Genomic DNA, 18,628 nt, shown 5'->3' on the forward strand with positions numbered 1-18,628 from the left:
TCTTTTGCATTCTCATGTGCATTTTACTCCATTTTTCCAAATCCCTTGTTCTCTCTTCTCCGTTATCTTTTTCTTTCGTTCTTCCAATGTTCTCTCTCTGCTCTGGTTTCCTCTCCAGGTTAGCCGTATATTGTACAGCTTCTCTACAGCGTTTAAGCGTTCATCAAAGTCGGCACCAGATGTGAGGGACTCGGCGTTGCCCATGTCACCGGAGGGGGATGTTTACACCTTCACCGTCTCCATGGAGGTGCGAGAGGATGACGGCAAAGGCAACTTCAGGTTAGCTGGTGACCCGCTCACTGACCCACCCGCAGCTGCAGGAATGGTGTCACTGCATAAAACAACATGCATGACATTTAGAATGCAAATTCTTCTAAAGGAACAAGCAAAACATTCTGGAGGGCAAGTTTGTGCTCATGGTGCTTAAGTCTTGAATATGGAATGAACCTACTAGATTTAAAAATGTCAGCTAATATTTAAAAAAAAAATGTCAAACTTGAACTTATCCATGTTTAGGTTTTGTCCTGCCTTAAATGCAGTTATCCTGATGTGTGAAGGGCAAATCTGACCTGTTTGTAGTCTGAGTAGATTTGTTGGGGGTGTGAACGGGTACATAGAAGGATCCCTTTGACAGTAATAATGTGTGATCCCCTCCATTGTTGTGTTTCCTCTCTGTGTCCAGTCCAGTGCCAAAGGACAGAGAGAAGTACTACTTCAAGCTGAGACAGGGCGTCCAGAAGAAGGTGGCGGTCACTGTTCATCAGATGAACAACAAGGAGCTGGTAATTGAGAGGTAGGTCTAGCCTAGACTTGGCCTTTAGAGTCAGGACACCTAACCATTGACTTGTGAAGTCTTTTGACTAACTAGTCATTTTATCATCCTATTTGCTATTTGGCCATATGTGGGCACCCTCTTGAACACCTGACCACGGGTGATTTTACTCTGTAACCTGTTCTCCTAGTTAGTTGCTAGTTTATCTGAACAACAAACTAGCAGGAAAACCTTCCGAAATCCAAAGGGATCCCCAAGCAGTGCGTTGTTCCTAATAGCCAGGGATTTTGACTATTAAAACGGTCCAAATACTGATAGACATTAGTATTGTGTGTGTCTGCGTGTGCGGCCCGTGTCTGTTGATGTGAAGTCATCTTCATACAACTGTTTTTTTTTGGATACGTTGCTATTGTTATTTCTGGGTAATGGGCATGTGGAAACAATGGAGTTAAAAACAGTGAAATCTATTGAGTGTGTTTTTTATCTTTACACAGTCAAGATATTTTTAGCAAATTCTGGGGTGAAATTTCTTTCTGTAGTCTGGCATTGGATTGGGCTCAAACCAAACCAGTCTATGTGTTTGAGAATTCAAATAAATTAGTGTATGTTAACTCAGCATTGCTTGGGTATGAAGGCCATTGGATAAATTTGCCAACCTAAGTTGCTTTGCCATTAGTGACCACATGGTGGCATAGTCTTCAAAGCTTGAAAGAGGAAAGGCTCAGTCTATACCCCTTTGAAATGAACAGTCATTTGTATGGCAAAAATATATATACTGACATTACAAGAGTATCATGCATTCTATGCAAAATAACTGACAGAAAAAGGTTCATGTAATTACAATATGTACAAATATGTCACTTCAAAGACATGTATATGTGTAGTAATATATCTGGTTATGTGTGAGTAAAATACAGTGAGTGTGTTTTTATTAGCGTTGAGTAATAGCCTTTTTTCACCTGTTGTGTTTGTTTGTTTCTTTCTTTCTTTGTGTGTGTGTGTGTGTTTCTGTGTGCGATGGTTTGTATGTGCAGGTGTTTCGGCATGCTGCTAAGCCCAGGCCAGAAGGTTCGCAATAATGATATGCATCTCCTGGACATGGTGAGACTCATTGAACGGTTGCTGTGATACTCAGTCTCTCTGCCCCACCTCTCTTTCATCCTGGCTGTCTTCCCATCTGTTTGATTCTGAGAAAACCGTTGGCAGTACTGACACAACGAATGAAACTTTTTTTTTTCTAATTGTGTCGTAACCATGGAGATACCTGGACCTTAGCAACACATTTTTCCCTGCCTCAGCCCCCCACCCCAGTCTGCCTCCAGAGCCCAGTGTTTGCAATTCAGAGGGGGGACAATTAGCAGCTTACACAAGCCTTAATTGTTTTCCAAGAATTTATGGGTTTGGGCGGAAGTGGCTAATGAGCTGCCTGTGCATAGCCTTAATGGCACACTGTCAGCCGGGAGTGTCTAGTGCCTCTATCCCTTTCAGCACACTTGACTCCTTCAGCTGAGGTGGTTATTAGAGTAGGAAGTCTTATGGGTCAACATGGGGGGCCCTAATTTGAAAGGCGGTGAGCTCCTCGGTAGGCGCTGTGATGCAAAGATATGGCTCAAATAAGGCAACATCAATGGGAGTGGCTGAGCAGAAGTGTTATTTACACATATACTCACATAGGACAGCTAGAAAGCTTTTGTGGGTCAGATGAAAGGGTATAATCATTTCTGGTTGTGTCGTTGAATTTGTGTCTTCTGAGGCCATCATAACATGGTGCATGATATGTGCATATGGATAAGTCTGCATATGGATCAGTGCATATTTTAATGAAAATATTGAAAGTATTAATTTGTCATCATTATCGTCAGCATCTCGTGTTAAAATGATAGCCTCCCAGCAAGTTCAAGCCTCTTTGAATCTTCTCCATGGCCTTTTACACACATAAACGTAATAACTTCCCACAAACAAATTAAACCACAAGCGTAGTGCATTTCTGAGCTTTATAAACATTAAGTTTGACAGTACATTTGTCGTCACAGCAAACATCAGAATTTGCGTGTTATGATTGCCTTAAAAGACGCAAATTCAATGACACACCCAGAAATCACTTCACTGTTTGACCTGTCCCACAAAGGCTTTGATCTAGTCTAGCTGTTCTATGTGTGCATACATATTAATAACACTTCTGCTCACACAGTCCCTTTTGCAGATTTGTATGACGTTTGTTAACTTGTTAACTTGGGAAACTATTAGCTGAGTTGAATAAAAAGAGAAAAAAAAAAAGTTTAAGAAGGCCTCATTTAACACGGCCTACATGCCAATACATGCCGGTCAGCAGGGCCTTTCTTCATTGCATCTCCAAAATGACGTAAGGCTATTTTAGAAGGGGAAATGGGAGAAAGATGCATTGATCAGTGTTCTTAACTCTGGGGCAGATGTATGTATGTTGAGAGAGTGGCAGTCCACAGGATGCGCACGCTGTGTCCTTCATTTTACGATGAATGTGCTGGTTTTGCAGCGCAACGTAGTCAACGCATTTCACCACCCTCTAACCATAATTTGCGACGCCCGCCACTGAACAGTATCATTCAATCAGCAGCGAAATTCAATGGAATCATGGAAGCGCTGACATTTAAATGAATCAAAAAGCGATCAGGAAATGGATATGCATGCTAATAAGGTGTCACCAGACAGAGTGATAACACAGGGCAGTACTTCTACAACACTGGACTATTTGTGCAGCTATATCAGACACATTCAGTAACGTAGCAGGCAAATACACGTAGGGAAGTGGATGATGTGAAAAAGCAATGGCAAGACTTAAATAGGCCACAAAAGTAAGGGTTGTTTTTAACTGATGCTCAGAATACTGATCCATTGTTTCTGGAAGTTTCTCCTATTCACGCATCTAACGTGCAATCTGGATAACGCCTGGTTTCACTCCCTGTGCTTTTCCTCCTTAGAATTTGCCCAAAACTCCCACTTTTCTCACGCCCCTCCCACAAATGTATATGCATAAGTCGGAAGAGTGCAAAATAGTTTGTTTGTGAAAATAACAGTTGCTGGGTGTTGTATTGATCCTGATATTGACATTATGATGCTAACCTGAAGGTTGTTGATGATGATGGTAATGATGATGATGATGATGATGATGTGTGTGAGTGCAGGAGTCCATGGGGAACAGTGCCGATGGGAAGGCCTATGTGATCACAGGCACCTGGGACCCCAATATCCCTGCCTTCCAGATGCTGAATGAAGACACACCTAAGGGTGAGCCACTCCTCCCCTGGGTCATTTCATGAAGACTTTGGCATGTCTTATTACCAGTTCCATGTGGTCCGACCCATGTCTGTTTGACATGCGGTTTGGACTAGCTCATTTGAGTGTTTCTGACACCTTGTTATCCTTGTTAACAGCTAGCATAGCATGCCTCAGACTGTTCCGCCACTTGCTTTCCACATGCCCCTTTTGTTTTGACAGCTGCTGGTACCTCCTAGTGTGAAAGCGATATTCACATATTAAACATATGCAGATGTATTCAAAGCTTGCGTCATGTGTCAACCAGCTGGCCATGCATGCTGAGGCAGAGGCCCAGGAAGAAAATCATATTTCAACTCCAAATAGGCACCCCAGAAAGACTTTGCTTGACAGGTTACCTAACAACATCTTGGGCTAGGCACCAACGGTGTCTAAAGCCTGTCAAACAAGCAGATCCAGCATAGTATGATTGACTTCTATAGACTCTCCTTTAAAGACTTGACTACTGTTTAGCAATCCTTTTTATGCAGACACTTTTGAGCTGAAATCTTAATCTGGTTTAGAGTGTAGACCAGCAGTCTGTGGCTGTCTTAAAGAGAGGGTAGCTACTCACTATACTAACTGTTTCTTTGGCACACATTGACTTTGCTTGACTTTAAAAGATGGTTTTATGTTTATTTATATTTAAATGTAATGATGATGGAAGCTAGCGAACCTCTTGTCAGAGGGTTAATAAGACTTTTCCTAGGAGAACAATAAGGAGGTTTTAGGAGCTCTAGATTGCTCCCTTGTCAGTAAGAGGGTTGGTTTGTGGTTTGTGGAGGCATTTTTGCAGGTCTCTGTTGGGCATAAGCCTGAGCGTTTGATCTGTAGTTATTGTATCAAGCAGTGAGAAAGTAAGAGAAGCTGACAGGCAAACCTGGCTGACTGGAGCTGGTTGTAGAGGGTGAGGTTTGGGGTCAAACCTGGCTGACTGGAGCTGGTTGTAGAGGGAGAGGTTAGGGGGCAGCATAGGTGGAGGACAGGTGGGGATGAGTGAGCAAGCTCAAGGAAGAACAGACAGTCAAGTCTCAGAATGCCTGAACACATCACTCAGCTAATAAGAGAGACACAGAGGTGGTCTAAGATGTAGTACTTGTTGTTTTATAGTTTTGTTAGGAAACAAAGCTATTTGCGGTTCCCTCATCTAAAATGATTTTGTGACAGTATTCATGTATTCATTACGTATTTTATGTATTGGACCCTTTTTGGATTTAGCTCTAATATTTGTGGGAATTATTCTCAATCATGGGCATTGGCACTGGATCCTTCTAAATTCTACAGCTGGTGTGTGCTGATATGATCTTTTGCCTTAGTGCTGTTCCATTTTTTGCCTTGCTATATTGTGACACACTGGTTGCCAGACCTGAAGCAGTGTTGCACGGCACAGTACACAGCAAGCTTTGCTTAGTAACCTTTAGCTGAATCCATAGAAAATGAAATCCAAAGCCCAACCCAGCTAAATTGCTTTTGGCCCTTCTTTGCTTCCTGTCATCGATCTTGAGTTCCTGGCGAACACTGTGGCATTGAAAGCTTGAGTAGACACTGCTTGCACTCACACTATCTCCTTAAAACTAGTGTTTTATGCCTGACCATGTTGATGGGAATCTATTTTGGGATCTTTTCCAGTCAAGTTTTGTGTTGGCTTTGCCTGTTCCACGTTAATTGAAATAATAAAACTCCCTCTGTGTGAAATAGGTTATTGTTCCCCCGTTCCTCTTCTGCTCCTTTCTATCATGCCTTATCCTCTGAGTAATTTAGCACAAATCCGTCCTGGGAAAGGGAATAAAAACAATTATTTTTCCCCCCTGAGATATTGCAGAGGTTTGGTTCATTTTGATGTCTTAGACAGCCCCTTACAGTTTCTATGGAGACATTTGCTCTTTCCCTGAAATATTTTAGTTTTATGTTGATGTTAACATCATTAAACTGAACTGCTCTTTTTCTGATACTTTATAATCCAGCTTTACAGGAAAAAGAAGATGAATAGTTATTTAAATAGTTTTATTTGACTGCCATTTCTGTCCTTTCTCTGTTCATTGTAATGTTTATACTTTTCAGTAGTTCAAAATGGCCACACAGATAGTAAGTGTGTGCTGTTTGGAAACAGGAGAGCGTGATTTGGTGGCAGTGTTAATGCTGACATGCGCTGTCTCCGTCCTCTCCCTCCAGATAAGCAAGTCTTCATGACGGTGGCTGTAGATCTAGTGGTGACGGAGGTTGTAGAGCCTGTCCGCTTCCTGATGGAGGCACTGGTGCGTGTCTATCCATCCAACGAGCGATTCTGGTATTTCAGCCGCAAGACCTTCTCAGAGACCTTCTATCTGAAACTCAAACAGGTATGTCACTAAACTGGTCAGCTCAAAATCACAGAGCAACATATCATAAAACAACGGAACCAAAAAACACAAGGCTTTCCTTGAGAATCTAAAGATTTCAAACGGTAACTAGTACTGGTCAGTTTTACAACATTTTCCATTAAGGCAATATAACACCATAATATACAAATGAAAACAATATCTTAAAAAACGATTTAAAAAAAATGAATGAATTTGTAGAGATGCCAACTGGCAAAACTAAAAGCTAAATCCTGAACTGAGTGTGACCCTTCTGGTGTGGTCTCCAGAAACACACACACACACACACACACACACGCATGCACCCACACCCTATCCAGAATCGGTGGAGCGTTAAACGTGGGCTTTGTGTTGGAGGGACTAATAAGAGACAGGCTCTGATTATCACACTGAAGTAATTAGTGCTGCAGTCTGAATGGCTGCCTTAGTGCCTCTGTAGTTATCTCATCACTGCAAAGACGAGTGCCGGCACAGTAGTTTAAAGCTAATTAAAAGATAATATTATGGTGTTAGCAAAAGCACAGCCCAATCCAGCCTTACTGTTTTATTGTTATTATTGATTTTTTTTCTTCTTATTATTCCTTTCGATTGTTCCTCATTTGGCATGGTTTTAGGGAATACGTAGTTGGGGTTTTGGTGTGTTTGAGTTCTGGCTGTTTCACTTTAGTGATGAGATTGAGATAGGAAGCCTCCTGCTGTTGAACTTGTGTGTCCTCCAAAGCTCCAACAGCATACTCTGAATGATGGGCTGACCAACATCAAGTTGTAAAGTCAGGAGTGTCAAGCAATTCTTAACTGATTGTTTTGAAACCCCATTACTCCACTCTGCAGCCAAAAGCCTGCAGTATCCTTCCTACTGTCTTCCTCCCTCCATCTCACCATAGCTCTCTCCATTCTTCATGAATGTCTAAATCTTGTTTGCACCCTCTGTCTTGTCTCTAGTTTGTCCCTATCACACTCATTCTGTCCCTCCTTCCTTCCCACGGTTTCCCTCACTCAATGAATTCACTCAATTAATTAATTTCAATAAATCTATCGTTTTACTATGTTCACCCCAATGGTGCTGTGGAATTCAGAGTTCTCCGCTGCTTTTTTAGCCAGTCCACACCATTTTAGAGAAAAGTCATTGGGGCCAGTGGACAAAAAAAAGCAATGTTGGATGTATGTGCCCCTCCAGAGGCATGAGCCTCTGCCATGACATCTCTGCGTCATGTCAGTTTGCTCTGGATGCCCTTTGGAGTCTTATGACTGACAGTGCAGTGTGGAGCATAGGGGGCTGTGTGTTCTTTTTCTTAGTTCTGGTCAGCCACGTCAGAGGACATCATTACCCTAAGTAATGTTTGTGTTCAAATGCCTGCTGCCTCAAACACATCTCAAGTATAAAAGTATAAAATAGTCTTTGACAAAACAGAATAGGTACAGTCCAGATAGGTAATGTATTGAGTTACACTTACTTGAACAACTGTAAGTGACTATGAAGGTTTTCAGAAATTAAGCTTTCGATTTCTGTCCTTCCATTGAGCATTTCAGTTAGAAATAGGAAATAAGCCTTAATGTGATCAGTATTGGTAGCATGTTAAACATTGTGTGTGTGGGGTTTGTCAGTGTGAATGCCTTGACGTTGATGTGGACTAATGTTAAACTGTGTGTGTTGTGTTAGCAGGGCGTAGTAATGTTGAACTGTGTGTGTTGTGTTAGCAGGGTGTAGTAATGTTAAACTGTGTGTGTTGTGTTAGCAGGGTGTAGTAATGTTAAAGTGTGTGTATTGTGTTAGCAGGGAGCAGTAATGTTAAAGTGTGTGTTTTGTGTTAGCAGGGTGTAGTAATGTTAAACTGTGTGTGTTGTGTTAGCAGGGTGTAGTAATGTTAAAGTGTGTGTATTGTGTTAGCAGGGAGCAGTAATGTTAAACTGTGTGTGTTGTGTTAGCAGGGTGTAGTAATGTTAAACTGTGTGTGTTGTGTTAGCAGGGTGTAGTAATGTTAAAGTGTGTGTTTTGTGTTAGCAGGGAGCAGTAATGTTAAACTGTGTGTGTTGTGTTAGCAGGGTGTAGTAATGTTAAAGTGTGTGTATTGTGTTAGCAGGGAGCAGTAATGTTAAACTGTGTGTATTGTGTTAGCAGGGTGTAGTAATGTTAAACTGTGTGTGTTGTGTTAGCAGGGTGTAGTAATGTTAAAGTGTGTGTATTGTGTTAGCAGGGAGCAGTAATGTTAAACTGTGTGTGTTGTGTTAGCAGGGTGTAGTAATGTTAAACTGTGTGTGTTGTGTTAGCAGGGAGCAGAGCGGAGCAGTCAGGGGGACGCCATGCTGGAGGTGGTGAGTCTGCAGCGCCACTCGGAGAAGACCAATGGGGGACGAGGGCGCCTCCACTCCCCCACAGAGGAGGAGGAGCCAGAGGAAGGTTTGCCATCTACCATCTCAACTATAGAGTAGTGGCATTACCTAGGGTAGTGTCATTACTTGGGGCAGTCTCAACTATATGAACACAGGCTTAAACAGTACATCAATATGAAATGCCACTGTGCTTACATCAGTAGTGGCATGTTACTCTGTTGTCACGTATGTCTCCCCTCACAACACGTGGAAAATATTCCCTTGGAATTATCAAGGCACTTGGCTTATCAACGTTGGGCATCACAGCGACCGCTCTTAACAGAGCATCACAATTGCAGACTTAGCTGTATCTGCATGATGGCAAAACAACAGCAAATGTACCCCTGCCATACACATTGAGCACACTAGTATACACTGGACTACATTGGACGCACTCATTTGATGTGTTCACAGGCAGTGAAATTTCAAACGTTTAATCACAATGGATACGTCTGGCTTTGGAATGACTAAACCTATTTAAGTCAAAATCTGAACTTCATCTCTGAAGTAGCTTACTGGTTTGCTGACAGATATTTCCTCTGACATGCAATTCAAATATATTGCATTTTGTATTGACGCTATTGGTAATTTTAATAATAAGGTGCCGGCACCTCATACCACCAGAGCACTGACATACTGTTTATGTTGCTGAAAGAAAAGAACTGTGTCAACTCTAGGGATGTCACTTTATATCTGAAATTCGATCATTCATTTGACTGATCTATAATGAACTGTTTGAATGGTCACTGTCAGTCCTAGACATTGAAGTACATAATTGTCTTGATCAATGAATTGTTAATGGCATTGAACACACAGTGTAGCGAAAAATTCAAAACAAACCTTTCCACATTGCGAATGTACTCTAGCTTTGCAATCTTAAACGTTGCACCTTTGTCATGGCAACGTTTAGTGTTGTTGCTGCACAACGTTTAGTGTTGTTGCTGCAAAATCACTAGAGAGTTCTATACTTCTCAAATCGTAAAGACTTCTATAACTTGTGTCTATGTGTGCGTACCTGTGCAATTTTGGTTCCATTCAAATTAATGGAACGATTTATGTTTGATCTTGTTCAAACGTTGAATTCCTAAAGTCTTTAGCCAAAGACTGTTCTGCTGTAGAGAGATACAGAAGATGGCATTGAAATGTTTCTCACTCAACTTTTTCTAAGAAAAGCAGTCAGTTAAGTTTAAGTGCTGCTTCAAGGTCCTGGATATGTTCAGATTCTTTAGCTATTAATGCACTTATTCACTTCACATCTGACCCAACGTTCCTCTGTGTGCCCCCCTCACAACACAGGCTTTCAAAAGGATGTAGGCTGTTTTTATTGGATGTCTTAATGGCACTTAAAGAAAAGAGACATGGATTTGTGAGCATTTTGTGTTTGGCTTGATCAGAATCCGCCTTTAACAGTTTTTTTTAAGCCTTATTTAAGGTCTCAAAGATAAAAAAACATTATCCATTTGATTTGAACCTTGATTTATTGATCATGTTTATTTGTAGGTAAAAAAGTTTACAGCTAAACGTTAAAAACACAGTTTTGTGAGATAAAAAGGAAACAAAGCTCAATCTTGTTTACGTGTGGGAAATCCATACCCCGCCTTCCACCTTCCCATGTCAGGGTAATTCTAAAAATGAACTTTATTTGGGTGTATTTGGAATTTATTTAACTATTACTACTACTTCTTAGTCTGGGAAGTCCCGCCCCACTTCTTCCGGCCAAATTGATTTTGCCTCTGCAGTGGGTCTGGTCAACTTCGGATAGCCGTTCATTTCAAGATTTCCAGAATCCTTGGAGCCAATCACAAACTGGCTTTTGGCTACCTGGCGCGCCATTGGCGGATTTAAACTTACCACGGCTACGTTACAAAATCTACTGCACAGAGAGTTTTTAAACATTGGACATGGTGGCCGCCGAAGCACCGCAAAACTTTGATAAGGCAAGTTTTCTTTGAAAACAGAACAGAAACTTGCCCTGGAACAATTCATACAGAAAAAATATGTGTTTGCTTTATTACCGATCGTTGTATCGTTGTATAGTATCGTTGGTCTGATTGGTTAAAGGCGTGTCCAATTACGTGAGTGAAGTGGATCGCTAATGAGTAGTTGGCCAGACTAACTGAGCAAATGGAATGCAGTGAAGGGGCAGGGAATTCCCAGACAAACTACTTCTACTACTACTACTACTACTAAATACTAAATACTACTACCCAAAAAGGTTTTAGACAATTTGTCTTGATTTAACTTTTTTTGCATCCCATAAACCTGAGATTTTACCCTGGGGGTTGTAGACTTTTTCCATCGACGGTAAGCTTCTAGTGCTTCTTCAGAAATTCAGGATATACGGTTTAGATGGGTCCTTTACACATCATTTAATCTGAGTTGAAATAGGCCTAGATATCTGTACGGGAATTATCCGACCCTCTCTGCTTCTGCCAGGTCCTGTCCCACTCCCACATGCATCTTTCATGTTTTGTCCCACTCCTGCCCGCATAAAAACTACCAACCCTGTGTCGGTTTATGTAAACATGGGTCATTTGTTGTTGCTCTCATGCAAACACAAATCACATTATAGGCCTAAAGAAAATAAGGTCATTTTTTGTATTGTTAATTTTTTGCCGCATGTCGGAGAACCGCATGTCATTTCTTTGTCCCGTGCAGAACTGTTTTGCACTGGGTCCAGACCCCAGATGGCAGGCATGTCGGAAAAATGTCTCACTACAAAGTTCAATGTTGATCTAAAAATGTTCAAGTGCTAATTTTGAGTGTGTGATTTTGGCTGACTGGCACAGCAGGCTTGTTGGCTATGCTTGAGCTGTTCCAACCAGCAAGCCAACTGAGATGCGAGCTGAGATCTCGCCATCCTAACACCTGATCTCTCTTTGCCAGACCGCCAGTTCTCTCACACCATCTGTGTTATCATGTGAATCCAGCGCATTGGACCTTTGTGGAGCGAGAGGGAGGAGTAGAGAGATGAAGATGCATAGAGCACAGTTTCATTTCAGCATAGGGACTGAGAGAGGAGGCAGAGAGATTGGAACCAGTGATGTTTTGGCCAGATAGTAGTCTGTCGGCTGTCGGTTGTGGTCAGTGGCAGAGTGTGGCACGCAACATGAGAGCCTGTGAGAGCCTGTGTTTCTCAGAGGAAAAGACCTTTGCCTGCCACAGAACCACAATTCATCACACCTGTCTAACAACATCCTCTTCATGTTTCACAACAAAAAGAAAGGGTGGGTGGGGGTGGGTGTAGGAGATATACACATAAAAGTAGAAAGTCATAAAAGAAGAAAGAAAGACGTGTTCTATGAAAGGATGATTTAAGCAGGAGTGCATGCAAGAAACAGAAATGGAATGAAAAGATTGGCCTACAAAGATGAAGCAACACGTCCAACATGCCCTTTGGTGCGTTGATTGTGTGTATATATATATATGCAGTGTTGGGACTAACGCGTTACTAAGTAATTCCACTACTTTTAGCGGTAACGAGCATGTAACTAAGTATTTGTTTAAATCGAGTAACGCAGTTACAGTTACTGAAATCTAAATGAGTTCGTTACCCGCGTTACTATCTTTTGTGGAAGATAGACCTACTTTAGCTTCTTCTGATCTGACGTCGCAGGACCAATGCGACCGCACATGAAAGACACTCTGCTACCCAGATCCACGACCGCTTACACACACAAACACACACACATTGCACCTGCATACAATCACGCACGCACACACACACAAAGACACGCACAAGGCTGTACATACGCAACTGTTTCTCCCATTTTCCAGGACTGCTAACACACACACACACACACACACACATTGCACTTGCATACAATCACGCACGCACTCACACACGGATATACAACCGCAATTATTTCTCCCATTCTCCACGGGCGCTAACACACATTCATTGCACTTGTATACAATCGCGCATACATATGGAAAGAAGGCTAGGACACCGATCGTGGTTTCCAACATTTATTGTTTAACCAGAAAACGCGTGGAATCTATTACCAACTGGTTCGTGTCCTCAGTCATCTTGGCTGTCGGGGCAACGGCGAAAGAAGCGCCATCGGGACCGGTGGGAACTTATAAACAGTTCCTACCTTGATCAGGGTGGGGATTGCCAGCGATTAGGATGTATTAGAAAGATATTATTCTAATTATATATTTAGCATATTGTGAATACTGTGTGGGTGTTTCAGGGTATTTTGTGAACTGAACCACTAATTGATTATTTTGTATCCCCCTACTCTTTATATGGTGTTAATACTGTAAGCCAATCACTTTAACTACATTGGGCCTAATGAAGTAAAAAAAAAAAAAAAAAAAAAACACTGTTAAATGACTGAGACAGTTATTTTGTGTTAAGTTAAGTGTTAAAAGGGACATTTGTACTACTGCTTGATTTGAAGGCATGTTGCCCTGTTGTTTAAAATAATTTGGTAAAAAATATATATGTTTATTGTGTTTGACTGTTCAGTACTGTTCATATTCATTATATTAAACGCAGATATAAAAGTAACTTAAAAGTTACTTTCCCTAGTAACTAATTACTTTTGATATACAGTAACTGGGAAGTAATTCAATTACCTTTAAAAGAAGTAACTAGTAACTGTAACTAAGTACTAATTTTCAGTAACTTGCCCAACACTGTATATATGTATATACAAATAATGGTATATATTAGACATTTGTATTATTGTATTGAGTTAGGAGGACTAATCTGATGAAGTACTGGCATGAAATCTGTTTACAATGAATATGGCCCATTGGTCATTTCATTTCTCACCCTCTGCCCTCAATCACCAGAATGACTGCTAATCTGTGTTTATGGGGATTCCAAATCAGGGAAGACCACTAGAAAATAACAATCCTTTTCATAACCTTCATTAAGTATAATACACAAATTATGTAAGGGATAACGGCCGACGAGCTGTCCAGTTCTACGAAGTTAATGGACGCTGCGGGGCAAAGAACACCACGACGCGGAGCGGAGAAGTCCATTAACTTCGTAGAACTGGACAGCTCGGAGGCCGTTATCCCGCTTATCTCCCGTTTACAACATCCAAAAATGTTTTTATTATTATTATTTAGAATTTCCTTTATCTTTAGGAAATGTAATATGCATAATAACCTGATGAATTCTTGATTTGAAGCCTAGTGCTCCCGTTAGAGAAAGTAGTGAGAAAGTAGTGCGTGGAACTGGACCTTTAGTTTCCCCGGGCGTTGCTGCAAAGTGACACTCATGAGCTCACCTCTGTAAGTAAACGGACACACGGACACAGGTATTGTTCATAAGGTTTTACTATTTACAGTTGAACTCCACGTTTCCGTTGATGGTGAAGTTGGACAGAGCAACAGGGAGGTCAAGTTTAGTAATTTTGGTCGAAGGCTCACAATCGAGCCGGCTAGTTAGCCGTGAGCTACCATCTGTTTCGATGGGTTTTTTTTCTAAGCGCTAACAGCCGCCTACAAATAATATTAGAGACTTTCAGTTAAGAATTACAATATTCTACAACATTCGTGTAGAACATAAACAACTAACCCAGTCAATTTAGACATATATAAAGTCGTGTAGACAGCTTAATTGACATAAAACATTGCCCACTAACTTGTCCCAACACGCCGCCATCTTGGTTCAAATTATCCTAGCTGTCAAAAAATAAACGTTACGTTGGTTGTCAATGGTAACCATTCAAGAGCATTGATATGGAACGGCGATTTAACGTTTCTACTGGAACTACGTCCAAGGTGTCCGGTTATACGAACTTAATGTACACCCCATTAGCCAATCAGAAAACAGTATTTCGTTCCAGAGGGAGATAAATGAAAGATTAATCACTTGATTTCATTTTCCATCCCATTATTCTCTCTCCTTATGCTTTCAAAAGCAAGGTTAGAAATGGTGCAAAGTGATGTTTTCATATGAGTTGTCATGTGGGCTCATATTTGTTTCAGATTGAAACGAGCCTCAGCAAACGTAACATTTGTAGTACTCATGTTCATTTGTGGGAGGTTGCATTTAGTTTGACTGGTGCAGTCATACGTTTGCACTGCATTCATTGTGGTGTAGAAATTTGTCTTTGGGATGGCGTTAATAAACATGGGAAACAATTACCTTTGACTGTGTGACGGTGTCAATTTAAGAGTTTAGTGTTGGGTTATTGTCGCTTTATACCTCCCAGGTCAACAGACTCACAATGCTCTCTTCGTCTCCTCCATAGATAGTGACAATGAGATTGCCAGTGGCACTGGTGATGTGTCCAAAGATTGCCCTGAGAAGATTCTGGAATCTTGGGGCAGCATTTTAAACAGATGGTGAGTGATCTGGCAGCTTCTGCCACAACCCCACACCAGCACAGTTTTCCCTGCTTACTCCGCCAAATTCTAAAATATCCGCTGACTATTGCATCATCTGCTGCTGAGGCAATGCTTAATATGCACTGTCATTTTTTCTAATGTTGCTCATATCATCAAAGGGGGTGGAAAAAGAAAAACTATTAATTATTCAGACTGAGAGTGCATAAATGCTAATGATGGTTTCAACCTCTGAGCCAACTCTGACAGCAGCACAGACCTGACCAGACACACGATAGGGAAACATGAGATCACGAGTGAAGTGGACTATCTTTGATATTTCTCTGTAAACTTTGGTAAACATAAAGTCTGGTTCTGCCAACTCACATGTATTGATTATAGTGGCTCAGAGTCAGAGAACTCCAGTTGGGCTAGGTGCTTAGCAAATGAACGTCAGTCCAATTTATATTGAAAGTAATTGGATCAGCTTGTAGCTCACGTAACGTATACTGAAATCAAAGCAGCTCCAGGTTGACACCTAGACAGTTACACAATCACTCATCATTCCTCTCAGGAAACACATATGCAACCTTCTGCTCAGTTTCATAATGTTATCTACATCATTTCTGGTCAAAGTGAATTTGGTGGATGTTTTCTTTCCCCCTCAACAGCAGTGTTACAGGAGTACTATGACTGGTGGTCTTCATAGTAAGATGCACTGATGAGATGGAGGTTGAAGAGGAGGTTTTGTTATGTAGCCCCCAAAAGATCCCAAAAGGGTTCAATAGTGTGTCCAAGTATTTATACTACATGATCATGACTACTCTTGACTCTTTTATATTACCAGTATACATGCAGAATCGAACAACAAAACTAATTGTAATGGTTCGGTGGACTAGTCAGGTGAAGTCTGTGAAAAGAATGATTCATTTTCTCACATTGCTGAGAATAACTGAGGCCTACCCTGAAACCCTTTCACCAGTGACTCTTAATCAGTGGCATAGTATCAGATGGCAAGCCAACACCTTTACAGGGAGCTAGATCCTCCCCCCTGGTGGGCTGTACCATCACAGGCAATAACATGGGTATCATTTAGATCAACACGAAAACAATAACAAAGTAAGGGAAACGATCACAATCAACATCTTAATTGATCAGTTAACTGTGGTTAGGCTCACTTCCAGTTGCATTATAATATTGGAATGAAGCATGACATGAGTTCTGTTTCGAGATGATTGTAACCTAACCTGTACATATCTCCTCTTAGGCATGGCAACCTGGCTGTACGGCCTAAGGGTCTGTCTGCGCTGGTGCGGACGGGTGTTCCGGAGGCCCTCAGAGCTGAGGTGTGGCAGCTGCTCTCCGGCTGCCATATTGACCAGGACCTGCTAGAACGCTACCGCATCCTCATCACCAAGGTATTTGGTGGCATTATTTTGAACCATGGCATTCTTAAATGTATATTTATCCTTGAGTATTCTGCGTTATATTAAGCTAGATAATTAGTGATGGCCTGTTCTGTAGTCCATGGTAGTCCACTATATTTAACCCCCTGAACTCAGCTGTGTGTCATTGCTGAAACGGAGAAAAATGAGATCGGTTTTGTCTGGAATCTGAAATCCAATCTCACACGAACACGAAATCACATTATCACACAAACACAATAGCTTGGCATAGACCTTAAAGGCTTTTCGTTCCAATGAATAAACTAACAAATCCATTAAAAAGGCACTAAAATCAGTGAAACATTCAAGTATGCTCATCTCTCAGTCACAGCACCAGTAGGACAGTGGAAACACCCACCCCTTCATTTGTTCTATGCACTTGTTAAATACCTGTGGCTTTAAGGGAGGAAATAGACCACGCAGGAGAAAGCCCACAACAAAACTCCACCCAGGTCCATGTATAGGTCTTTTATTTAGAGATAAGCCCTGCTAGTTGGAAGTAGATAGTAGTAGATTGGAATTCCATTGAAGGAGATGTAATACGTGTCTACTCGTGTGCATGTAAACAGATATGTTGTTGCTTTTCTTACGAAGCATTCATATTTCCAAGGACTATGAGATGTAGTGTAATATGGAGCTACATCTTGATGAACTACTATCTGAGGAGGAACTGAATGTCTAATAGAACATATTAGTTTCTTAATCTGCTTAGTTTCTTTCTCAGTGTGAGTGTTTAGGCTATTTACTGTATGCTTGCTCATACAGTATAACATGTTTGAATCTAGCCCCAGACTCATTCTAGTTTATACAGTATAATGCGTTTTAATCTAGCCCCAGACTCGTTCTACCTCATACAGTATAACATGTTTAAATCTATCCCTGGACTCATTCTAGTACATACAGTTAACCGTTTTAATCCAGCCCCGGACTCCTGGTGGTGTTTATGCTGGATAGTAGTATCCATTTTATGAGCTCCACAAGCACCATGAGTGAAGTAAACGGATACTCTTTTAATAGCATTGTATTAAGGGGAGGTAGAGTTAGAACTAATGGAATATTTTAAACAGGTGTATAGGAAAACAGGACTTCAAATGTCGTGGAAGAGAATGGTTAATGCACTTTTAATATGGAAGTTCTGTTGCCCTCTCAGTCACATTCAGTACATCTCAGTTTGAAAAAGTCATGCATCATGTATCTTTTGACATAAGGAATCAATGACTGACATGAATCAATCAATTAATTTATTTGTTGCTACTTTTCTTGGGGAATAAATTACGTTGGCCTATTCTGAGATTCCTCTGAGTGTGTGTGTGTGTGTGTGTGTGTGTGTGTGTGTGTGTGTGTGTGTGTGTGTGTGTGTGTGTGTGTGTGTGTGTGTGTGTGTGTGTGTGTGTGTGTGTGTGTGTGTGTGTGTGTGTCAGAGAGAGAAAGGGAGACGCTGTGTAATTCAAGGGGCAAGCACTCAAGGATAGTTCAGGTTCAACTCTGTTGGAGACACTTTATCAATAAGTTGCATAACATTTATTTTATCACCATAACAATAAACACTTTGAAGGAGCATGCCCTCTACATAAAAATGATCTGCAAGTGAATTAGATCAGCACTCATGGAAAATTAACAGTGGGTCTCTTGGGGTTATAGATGGAATGATTATGTCTATGGTGTGTCTATGGTGTATGCCCTAGAGAATGCAGTCCCTGATGTAGAAGCAGGGCTGTGTATGCACTGATCAAGTCCCTGTGTTGGTTGTCTTTTGCCTCCAGAAGTGAGGCACCTGATTCCTTTTATAACCTCTCGTAATTCAGGACTGCTACTGCAATGCATTCTATGATGGAAGCATCAGTGGCTGTCAAGTCATGCATGCATGTGCTGATGTGACCAGAACCAAGGTCAGGTGGAGGTTGGTGGGGCAGGGGTGTCCCTCTACCCCTCCAGCCCTTATTATTGCCCCATTGAGTACAGATATTGAAATACAGGAGAGAGAGGAGGGAAATATACAGTGATCCCAAAATAATATTAAGACCGAAGATGGTCAAGGAAAAGGAAAGGAACACCTTATCCAAATACAAAAAGGAAGATTTTTTTCTTGTGCTGTAATCATA

At 41.2% G+C, this 18,628-nt stretch overlaps 1 protein-coding gene across 1 annotated transcript in view; it reads left to right on the plus strand.

Annotated features, from left to right (window-relative positions):
• rabgap1l (RAB GTPase activating protein 1-like) overlaps window positions 1-18,628 on the plus strand; it is a gene marked incomplete at its 3' end in the record, with an annotated part of 99,903 nt that overhangs the window by 10,559 nt on the left and 70,716 nt on the right. The window contains 8 exon segments of the mRNA XM_080832006.1: window positions 119-279; window positions 683-793; window positions 1,807-1,873; window positions 3,934-4,036; window positions 6,236-6,402; window positions 8,692-8,818; window positions 15,009-15,102; window positions 16,349-16,499. Of these exon segments, the coding sequence (XP_080688132.1) occupies window positions 119-279; window positions 683-793; window positions 1,807-1,873; window positions 3,934-4,036; window positions 6,236-6,402; window positions 8,692-8,818; window positions 15,009-15,102; window positions 16,349-16,499 (981 nt within the window).

This window comes from Sprattus sprattus, assembly GCF_963457725.1.
Source record: "Sprattus sprattus genome assembly, chromosome: 2".
In the NCBI taxonomy this organism is placed as follows: Eukaryota; Metazoa; Chordata; class Actinopteri; order Clupeiformes; family Clupeidae; genus Sprattus; species Sprattus sprattus.